The sequence below is a fragment of the Nelusetta ayraudi genome, unplaced genomic scaffold (genome assembly GCF_046127955.1).
Source record: "Nelusetta ayraudi isolate G7.1 ecotype Tasmania unplaced genomic scaffold, CSIRO-AGI_Nayr_v1 ptg000007l, whole genome shotgun sequence".
Lineage (NCBI taxonomy): Eukaryota > Metazoa > Chordata > Actinopteri > Tetraodontiformes > Monacanthidae > Nelusetta > Nelusetta ayraudi.
The window spans coordinates 6863727-6874380 of record NW_027466057.1 but is presented as its reverse complement, the minus strand read 5'-3'; the positions used below and the strand labels follow the sequence as shown (position 1 = coordinate 6874380).

Genomic DNA, 10654 nt, shown 5'->3' with positions numbered 1-10654 from the left:
TAGGTTCTAAAAACTTAACGGAGGGGGCCGGAGCAGATGGATGGATGGAGTGTTTTGGTGACCCACCTCATAGGAGAAAAACTATACCAGCTTTAATGTGAAACAAACAAAAGCTAACTTACAATAAAATGTGTTTTTGAAGCCCCACCGTATTTAGCTTTGTTGAAATGACTCTGAAACACTGGGGGGGGGGGGGAATGAATTACTGTCAATTAGAATGATTTTTTTCATGTTCGGAGGGCCGGATTAAGAAAAGCTTAACGGGCCGCGTTTGTTTGCCCATGTCTGTTTTAAAGGGTGGTGTGATTTTCCAGGTCGCGAGACAGTCACGATGAAACATTTTCCAAAACACAGCCCTGCTATTCATTGCCATTGCGTTTTCTGCGTGAGTCAGAATTGAGTCGCTGTAACTGCCGTCCCTCGCGCCACATCACTCCCTCTTGGTATGCTTTGCACAAGCAATTAGAAGGCAAAGGATTTCCAGAAAGCTGCACATTTATAGCCCTCAGTTTACAGTTTCCTGCAAAAAACAAAACAAATCAAAACCGATGGCTTTGCTGGACCTCACGCTTGTTTTCAATGAGGGCAGAAACAGGGGGGAGCTCAAACGTGACGTCACACGAGGCCAATTTCCAGGATTCTTTGTTTTCAGCACAAGCTTGCTAAAAGGTGGAGTAAGGAGAAAGGGGGAGTGACTTTTCCTGATTGTCCATCAACCAGGGAACGATGTACTTTTGTGTATTTTGCTGTTAGAAAACAGTGGCAAAGCGAATTCTGCATAGCAAAAGATGTGTGTGTGTGTGTGTGTGCACACGCACAATTTTGCCAATGTTAGGAAATCAATTGCTGCTTCATCTGTCTGCCTAAGGCCAAGGCAAAATTATTAATCATCAGAGATCACACCACTCAAGTCTTCTCCCCCTCAGCAAGATGGTAAGATGAAAAGATTAAGCGGCAGTGTACAGAAACAGTTTAGTTGGGAAAGATCACAGGGATTCCTTACTTTCACAAACAGATGTTTTTTTTTAATGCTTTAAATATATATCTTTTTCTTGTTTATGTAGCTCCTTATAATGCTGCCAATTACAAAACTGTCCACTGAATGATTGCTAGCACATTGATTTCACGTCACACCGACACAAATGCCAAATACACAGACATGGAATCACCAAAATAGGCCCAATACACGACTGGAACGGTAGATAATGTGGCCTCTTCCACACCGGCTGACACACATATATTCTAGATGATTCCAACATATAAATTAGGATCTCTATTTGACCACATGTACATTCGACTGACAAGGAGTAACAAACAAACAGTGTACCAGATATGTATTCATTGTTTCTTTCTTTTTTATAACAAAACAAATTGATAACATATCACCAACAAAACTTTAAAAATAAATTCAACTTTTCCGGGCATCAACTTAAACACAGATGCTCATACTTCTAATCTCAAAATATAAATATACAGTATATACAAAATAACTTTATAAAACATAGAAAGAGAAGGATCAGTGCTTCATATTCTTAAATTACTAAGGAAATGCTAATCTTACAAAATAAACATTATTGGTTCAGTATTTCCTTCAAAGGCGTCCTTGGTGCGATAGTCACTTCATGTTTTTCTTTGTCTTAATTTTAAGGAGGATCTTGCATAAGATAGAAAAAAAAAAAAAAAAGAACAAGGCCCTGTTCTGAGTTCCACATGGGGCTACACCACATTGCATCGTTTTCTGATCTCAACAATCACAATATAAGGCAGGGCACAATGCTTGTCTCAAACACATTTATAAGGCTCGGTGATCTCGGCTGCATACATTCTTAATAAGAAAAAAGGTTCACACGACGGGTTAACCTCAAACATCCTTCAAAAATGAACCGTTTTCAGTAGCTGTCCCTCTTTTTGCTTCAGCAGGATGGCAAAATGATTTATATTTTTTTGCATAGCGCACAGGAGGCCATGACAAACCCAGAAGAGGCTGGCTACCCCCCCTCCCTCCACAGGCAGGTTTTGCAGGGCGCTGCTCCTTGATTGCTAATTTCCGCAATGGGCCGGAGGAGGAGGGCACGTCGGCGCTGTCCTCTTCTACTAATCAACATGCAGACATAAACATCTCAGTCTGAAGCCCTTGGGTGCAACGAAAGGACAAGGTCGTCTCGTCCTCGGGATTCGAGGGAGGGGGTCAAATGCGTGCGCACAAGTCAGCTCAGCTCGTTGTGTCGTTTGCGACATTCTTCAATTTTCAGTCTTTACATTCTTACGTAGATTAGTAGTTTAAGTTCTGTCGGGAAATCACAGGAGCTCGTCGGCTCTGTCCAGTTATCAAGCTTTAAAGAGCAGCAACTTGAATTTAAATAATCCCAGTCTCTCCACACCTGTAAACAGTCCACAAGGTATCCAACGCTGACAGTGAAGAGACTCTTCGGTTTATTATACCTGACGAAAGAAGAGAGAACACGTTAAGCGGCTCCGTCAGCAGTAAAACGAGCTGAGAATGTAAAAACATAAAGAAATTGTTTTTTTTGTTTACCTCTGTTGCAATAATGCACTCATTTTTCTCCTCCGCTATTACAAAGACAGACTGGTACACTGAATCTCTGGAAGAACTTATTGTGGATATTCTACACTCGGGTCTTTCACTGTGAAGAGAAAAGGTGCCACGTCACTTCCTGAGGCGAATATCGCAACACAAGCAAAACACCCTGCAGGCCGACAAAGAGCCACCACCTACCTGTACGTGCGAGCAAAATGCTTTTTGTCCTCTATCGTCTTTTCACAGTTTTCGTCTTTGTCCGAGAAGGACGACTCGTCCTTGTACCCCGCCGAGGTGTTATAGTCCAGGTGGTTGACGCGCTTGCGGTTGGACTTTTCCCCGGGGCAGTCCACCTCCAGCTCCACCTTTTTATTGTTGTTCTTGAGCTCCAGAGTGGAGATCAGGTTCTCTCTCTGAAAGTCGCCCTTGGAGAGGTTGTTCATGGTCTCCGCGTCCCGCTCCTTGTCCCGCCGCCTCCTCAGGTGGCACGCCGCCGTCACCGCCATGCAGCCGAACACCAGCGCCGCCACCAGGCCGACGCCCAGACCCACGGCCGCCAAGCTCAGCCCGTCCTCGGACTCCGGGCCCACGTTGGGGCTGGGGGTGTTCGCGGGGGGAGGCGCCACGTCTCTGAACTGACACCAGGAGCCGCTGTAGTTTTCCGGGCAGACGCAGGTCGGCTGCCCCTCTTCCTCGACCCCGTCGTCGGCGAAGCAGGTGCCGCCGTTGAGGCAGGGCCTCGAGGCGCAGCGGTCCGTCGGCCTGTCGCAGTGGCGGCCCGCGTAGCGCGGTGGGCAGGCGCAGGTGTAGTGGTTGATGCGGTCCACGCAGGTGGCGCCGTTGGCGCAGGGGCTCCTGGCACACTCGTTGACATTGATCTCGCAGTGGGGACCTCGGAAGCCCGAGAGGCAGCTGCACTGCGGGCGGCTGCCGCGCATCACGCAGTGGCCGCCTGCCACGGAAGGAGAAGAAGAAGAGGAAGAAGAAGGAGAAAAAGAAGGGGAAGAAGAAGGAGAAGAAGTGATGTCAGCGAAAGGCCCAGTTTTGCAACGTTATTCTCTACTCTACAGATCTTCTGAGGTCTTACCGTTGCCGCACTGCATGGACGTACATCGATCCACTTTCTTCTCACAGTTGGAGCCGGTGTAGCCTGCCGGACACTCGCACATGTAGGTGTGCCCGCTGTCCACTTCTCTGCACTTGCCACCGAAAAAGCAGGTCGTGTTTGCGCACGCGTTCACCCTGTCGTCACAATACGTCCCCGTAAAACCTTTCGGGCACTCACACCGATAGCCGCTTTCTGAGTCCTGCAAAAAGAGAAAGGGAAAAAAGATATAAAGTTTATCGAAAAGCTCTCTTGTCAGATGTTTTGTTTTATCGTATCCTGTCTGCCGCTGCCCTTACAAACCCCCATTATCCTCTGTTTGAATTCTATTTACAGTCCGCACTCTGTGAACTGGGTCATCTACTGACTTGACAATCGATAGCATCCTCCTGGAGCGCGCAGATAGACTGAGGCAAAAACAAAAACAGGAAGGCCTGTGTTGTGGGAAAGGAGCGAGAGAGATTTCCGCACTCACCCGGCAGCTGCCTCCATTGCGGCAGGACTGGCTGTCACACTTCATGACCTCCTCGCAGTTGACGCCGGTGAAGCCCGGCGGACAGGTGCAGGTGTAGCTGCCCTGGCCGGTGTTCATGCACCTGGCCCCGTTGACGCAGGGCTTGTGGTGTGTGCAGTAGTTCAGGTCTGCGAAAACAAAGGAGCAGCAGCCTCCGCGTCATCACCACCGTACGTGATCTTTGCAGTCGCTTCTCTTGCGGCCGCGGAGAACGGTTACACACCTTGGTCGCAAAAGATGCCCCCCCAGCCTTCCTTGCAGGTGCACTGCCACGGCTCTTTACAGGTACCATGTTTGCAGGTCGGGTGGGGTTTACACACGTCACAAAAGAGTCCCTGCCAGCCCTTTCTGCACCTGTTTACATGTTCAACAACAAAACCTTTTAATCCACAAAGCAATGCTGGTGAATTGAAAAGACAACAAACACAGATATATTTACCCTCAAATTAAAAGGCCCAAACAACATCTAGTTGTTTTAAATAAGTGGGTAGTATTATCTCTCTCGGTGCTGTAACAGAATATCTGCAGAAATCTATCTATCTATCTATCTATCTATCTATCTATCTCAATAATTTGATGACTGATTTCAACAGTAATTCTTGAATACTTACTTGCACTCTCCAGGTAACGTGCAGTTTGCATTTCTTTCATTGCAGCCTTCAAGACAGACAGCTGTAAGAGAAAACAACAAATCTTTAAATATTTCAGTCATCTAGTATCAGACACACTTTTCAATCCTCTTTTACGCTCCCCATATGCCAATACGTCTGGCTAGATGACTAATTTCCGTTTAAAACACACAACTTTAATTATCTCGCCTGCTCCTCCCTGTGTGTGTGTGTGTGTGTGTGTGTGTGTGTGTGTGTGTGGGAGAGAGAGAGAGAGAGAGAGAGAGAGAGAGAGAGAGAGAGAGAGAGAGAGAGAAAGATGTTGTTGGTTTTGCACTGGTTTTTATTTGTGTTTAACGGCTACTGAATGCGCAGCAGATGCCTTTTCTTCCTCGGCAGGAGGTGGGGGTGAAGCAGGACATCTGCCCCCATTGTTATCGGCGGGCAGCGCGAGCCCCGTTTGCAGCTGCTGCCCCGCGCGCCTTCAACAATAGAGCGCGCCATTTAGTGGCGCGTGGCGGCCGATAATACCGCGATTAACCCTGGCGCGCGCCGCTTTTGCCGCCACTGCGGCTGCGGCTGCTGCCGGGCGGGCGGGCGACCACCGCCCGGGATTAACACTGCACGCGTCTCGCAGAGAAAGTGCAGCGAGTGGGGCTCTCAAGTGACACCCGGGCGGCTCCTCTTTCTCTCTTGTGTTCGGTTTAGAGTGACACACACACACACACACACACACACACACACACACACACACACACACACACACACACACACACACACACACACACACAGCGTGTAGCAGGTAGGCAAGCTGCGATGCTAATTGCGCGGCTACATGACATGCTAGAACAGGCATGGGCAAACTACGGTCCGGGGGTCCATAAACAGCCCGTTAAATTTATTAATCCAGCCCGCCGAACTTGAAGAACTTAATTTAATAGTAAGTAACTAATAAAATTGCCGGATTTCATCCATTTATATTCAGTGTTTTAAGAGTCATTTCAATAAAGAGCTAAATACCGTGGAGATTCAAAGACATATTTTGTTCATTTTCAATTAATATTAAACCACATGTTTTCTACTGATTCAATGGTATACTTTTTTCCTCCTATGAAAACCCCATCCATCTGCTCTTGCCTCTCTGTGGAATTTTAAAACCCATTGTGGCCCACCAGTCAAAAAGTTTGCCCATCCCTGTGCCAGAACCTGCCCTGCCTCGTCCCCTACAAAACCCACAAACAACATCAAGTGTCTTATACTCTTGCTTACGTTCTTGGCAGTATTCTCCCTTCCATCCCGGCAGACAGGCTATTTGCCCATCCGACTTGCAGGTGTAGTGGCCAAAACGGTCGTCTCTCGGGGTGCATATTTTGGAACAAGTGTCGCCGTAGTAATTGTCATTGCAGATGAAGCGGTATGAGTACCTTAGCTCCGTCTGCGTCACGTTCTGTACTTCCTGGGACCACTCACGCCCTATTGCCAACTGTTTATGGATGGCAAAAGAACTAATCAAGAAATCGGGGTTGGTGGTTTCTGTGGAGAAGAGGGAAGAAGGCCAGAAGACATGGAGTTGAGTCGAAATTTAGCATAAAGTATGTCGGGACAACTCTGCACTGCTGATAAATGTGAATGTGATGATTTCTTCCTCAGTGATTTGTTTGACAATAACACCATTGGTGTAAATTTCCTCTTCCTTTCGCACGTGACCATCGTGACCCTGTTATGAAGGGCCTAACAAAAAAGGTGTAAAATCCAGGAAGGGCCTGTCATGGGATTTTTGGCAAGAGTCGGTTCTCTCACTTAAGCCCGCACACTTTCCCAGGCGTTGCCAAAAATAAAACAGAGGAAGTGCAATTGTGTTGAGGGAGATTTGATTGTGCGGAATTGTCGTGTGACATAAGACATCCTAACAAACAGCACAATCCAGGACGCTGGGAAAAAGCCACATGCGACCAACTGCACGTGGAGACGTGACTTTAAAAAAAAAAAAATCTTTCTTTTTTTTTTTTTTGTAAGTGACAGGATACAAATTATCTGTCTCAAATGGGATGTCTCCCTCTAGTGGTGGATGGTTAGGGAGCGTCTCCTCACCTCCAGGTTGATCAACTTCTGGAGAATACCAGGCTTCGATAACTAACGAGAAAGCGCCCTGTGGAAGTGACAGAGAAGAAATAAAGATCACCGAAACAAAGACAATGATGAAAAATTATACTGTTTCATTCAAGAAAAAAGTTGTGCCAACCATCGGGTAAATTTATCTTAAATTTGTTTTTTGTTTTTGTTTTTGTTTTGTTTTTTTCCGCGTAATGCATTTTATCTTCCGCAAATTTGACCGCTGTTTGAATAGATTTTACAGACGCCAATCTAATCTCCAGTGTCTGTCTGGAACATAACCCTAACATTTACACTTGGGCATCAGCAATAAAAGGCACCATATGCCACTGAATTCATTGGAAACCATAAAGCAATAAACCACGGAATAGTTTTTATTAAAGCTACCAAACAAAACCCTTTAAAGCGATTTGTTTAAATAGCGTCTTCTCTTATCTCTCATCTTCTCTGAACCATATTCGAATGGCAATTCAAATCAAACAGTTGTAGCGCACGGTGCTCTTACCGGCCAGGTGAAGTTGAGCGGCAGGCGCAGCCGGGCGTCCTGCTGGATGCTGAACGAGTCAGCGCCCAGAACAGGTGTGATGGCTTCGCCAAAAATGCACTTTCCAGGAGACACCACGGTCTGGAAGTTCTTCAAACACACCCTGAAATAAGTCCTGCAGCCGATCATGCTGCTGCAGCTGTGTCCATTCGTCAGCAAACCCTTCGTATTCTGAAAATGATGCAACTCTATCTCGAATACACCTGATCCCAGAACCTATGAGGGTTACAAACAAGTTAGCACAACGATGGAAATTATGGCATTTTTTTTTTAAATAGGACATTACTAAACATTATTTTTAAGGAGATTATATTAAAATCCTAACCTGAGTAAATATTGTCATAACTATTGCGAGGATAGAGGTGAACCAAATGGCCATCCTTTAGAGTTTGATATGCGTATCCTTCAAAAAATCTCTTCCGTCCTGTAAACGCTCCTATTCCAGAGTTGGCGACGTCGGAAAACGGGATGAGGGCGTCAAAAAGAAACCGATTTAAAAAAAAAAAAAATATTATAAATCCTTCTTCCAAATCCTGTAGGGGCGAGATCCAGCTCCAAGAAACCGTAACCAGAAGGTGAAGTTGGGGGAAAGACCGAGTTATCCAGTGGCTGCAGGGCGTTTAGACTAATATCAGTAACGTCAATATCCACAAGTGAGTCTGTCTGCGGTCTTTCTGTTGCCCATCCATCGTGGCGGCCAGATGCTGTGTGAGACTGCTGATGAGCCGAAGTGTTGCCAACAGTGATGCGAGCATGTGACGGAGCATCAGCGCATCGTGGATCCCAGTAAAGGATGTCCCGCGTCTCTCCCCTGGTTTTATACCGCTTCTCCACCGAGACTGCTGTCACTCACTAGAAACCCCGCCCACTCGCCCCCCAGCCGCACCACACCCCCGCCCCCCGTCACTTCACCGCCAGCAGCGCTCAGTTAAACGTCCGAGATGCGTGTCTACAGGGGGGGGGGAAAGAAAATAAAAGAGCAAAACAAAAACAAACAAAACCGCGCTAATTTGTGTGCTGTACTATTAAATATTCGCCCCCCCGGTAAGGTTGTGTTAAGTTGTGATGAGCAAACGCAGGTCAGGAAGTCGGCAATGATTCCGTGGCACAGTCGATCACTGTCTCTCCGTGCGTCTTGACGCGCCTCCGCAGCCTCAAGTGCTTTTTACGCATGTGACCTCGAAGCGGCCCCCCTCTCTTGCTTCTGGTGTTTATTTAAGATAGAGACGACGGTAGGGAACGATAACCCCCCCACAGCTGAATGATAATGGATCCGGGGCTGCAAACAGCGTCGCTGTGCTCGCAAATCAAATGATGCAGCCGCGTTAAACGTAAAAACAAACAAACAAACAAACAAAAACTTCTTGCCATCAATGTAGTGGGGCCGTTTTCACATTAAAGTTTTATGAAAAGGCAGAAAGCAAGTATGGGAGGAATTATTGTCATATAATAAAAGCCACAACCTTTAAAATAACATTGGGCTTCACTATGAGACATGACAGCTACAAAGATTGGTGAAACAGTAAACTAAAGCGCAAACTCTCTCCCATTTCTGTGCTGCAGTGTTTATTGAACATACACTGCAGCCAGTTGAGAGAGAAAGAGAAAAAAAATACTCTTCCTCTTTCGATTGTCCTCTGTTTATGATTGTTCCACCAGGGACAAAAAAAGGGGGGAAAAATGAACTCAAAAGTGTATATAACGGCCGCTGAGCAAATAAATTCAAATGCCATATGCATATTTTATCACATGTAAACTCACGCTGGGCAGAGGCATTGTTGCCTTTATCGCCCCTGCAACAGGCCCAGCTTGTCTGGGAGGATTTACAGTGAGGGAACGGCGCTCAGGAACTGTTCCCTGGCCGTGAAGGTGTGCTGCTCAGCGGCTCTCCTGCCGTGATGACTTCATGTCCGAGGCCCGCACGTTTGACTTATCGTCTTGAGGTTTTGCAGCGCAGGGGCCCGGAGACAATGCACTATTGAGTTTGGTGCAGCATGACTAAGAGGTCCGGACATCTCACGGCTCTGCCTCACGGAAGCATGCGGTGCTCCCACCATTGGTGGGTTCCCACCATGTGGAGCCTGAGAAGGATCGATTGAAACCCGCACGCACCCAGTTTGTGTTGTGTGCACGGTGCTTGAAGGTCCCAAGCTATACCGTTTACTTTTCATCGCAGGTTCCAGAGCAAGCCTCGCATAATTAAAAATAAAAAATGGTGGCGTTGGCGGCGCTGCCACTGACCCAGGAGGGGTCTTAGTGCCCTTTGTGATGTCACAACAGCATGGTTCTGAGGACTGCATGGTTAAATACCCACCCTAGCAAAAGAAGTAAGAAGAAGAAGTGAGGAAGGACCTATTATTATATTGCCAACCAAGACACACATATTTTGGTGAGAAAGCTTTTACAAAATATAATATATATATATTTAGAATATTTAAATTGCTACCAACAAGGCTCACAGGTCCACCATAGACTGTGGGGGTCGGTCAGCTCTTCTGATGGAGTGGGGTGTGTAACGATGTCCACACCTGGCATGATTAACGTTTCTGGATTGTGTTTTGGGATTCAACTTATTGTAAAACCTTGATTTGTGCAAAGCAAGCAGCCAAAGTCTGGATGAGGAAAACCTGGATTGGATTTTTGGAAAGGAACCTTTCTGGCACCAACTTGATATTTACTCATTGATCAATATATTTGATCTATTCCTATTTCTGTTTGTACAAAAGCCAGATTGTAATGAGAGACTGTTTCAGCCGGATGGCCTATTTGCGCTTGGCCAGAACAAACAGCAATCAAGGATGGCTCTTTCTGCTGCGTTGCTAGAGTAAACACAGCCCTGGAAACACATCTCGGCCGACCTCACAGCTTTAAAAGTTCATATTTCCTAGTGACAGTGTTTTGTAAAGCTGCCCTATCACTCTTCTGGGGTTTCAAAGCCAGCGTCTATATTACACTAATTGTTGAAACAAAACAGCATCTTTGCACAAGAAGTTATTAAACAACAGTTAACTGCAACAGATTGGTTATACAACTAACTGTACTTTGTCGCCCCATGAGAACGATGCAACATTCACATTTTAACAAGACACATGAAGTATGTGAAATTATTAGTAATCGAGCTAATCCAATAAGTTTTTCTCTGCTTTGACACTCACTAGCCCTGGCAGCACCAGCACATTTACACAAAACGTTGGCCAGCTCTTCCAGCAACAACTATTTCCAAAACACATTA

General features: G+C 46.3%; 1 protein-coding gene across 1 annotated transcript; it reads right to left on the bottom strand.

Annotated features, from left to right (window-relative positions):
• Window positions 1-999: 999 nt before the first annotated feature.
• Window positions 1000-8225, bottom strand: LOC142883413 (delta-like protein 4). Its single transcript, XM_076018276.1, has 11 exons — window positions 7748-8225; window positions 7384-7638; window positions 6858-6915; window positions 6036-6299; window positions 4770-4830; window positions 4382-4512; window positions 4120-4286; window positions 3627-3846; window positions 2738-3491; window positions 2537-2645; window positions 1000-2442 (listed from the first exon to the last, which is right to left on the bottom strand). The coding sequence occupies exons 1-11, from the start codon at window positions 7799-7801 to the stop codon at window positions 2437-2439; spliced, it is 2079 nt and encodes a 692-aa protein (XP_075874391.1). The 5' UTR covers window positions 7802-8225; the 3' UTR covers window positions 1000-2436.
• Between the last annotated feature and the right edge of the window lie 2429 nt (window positions 8226-10654).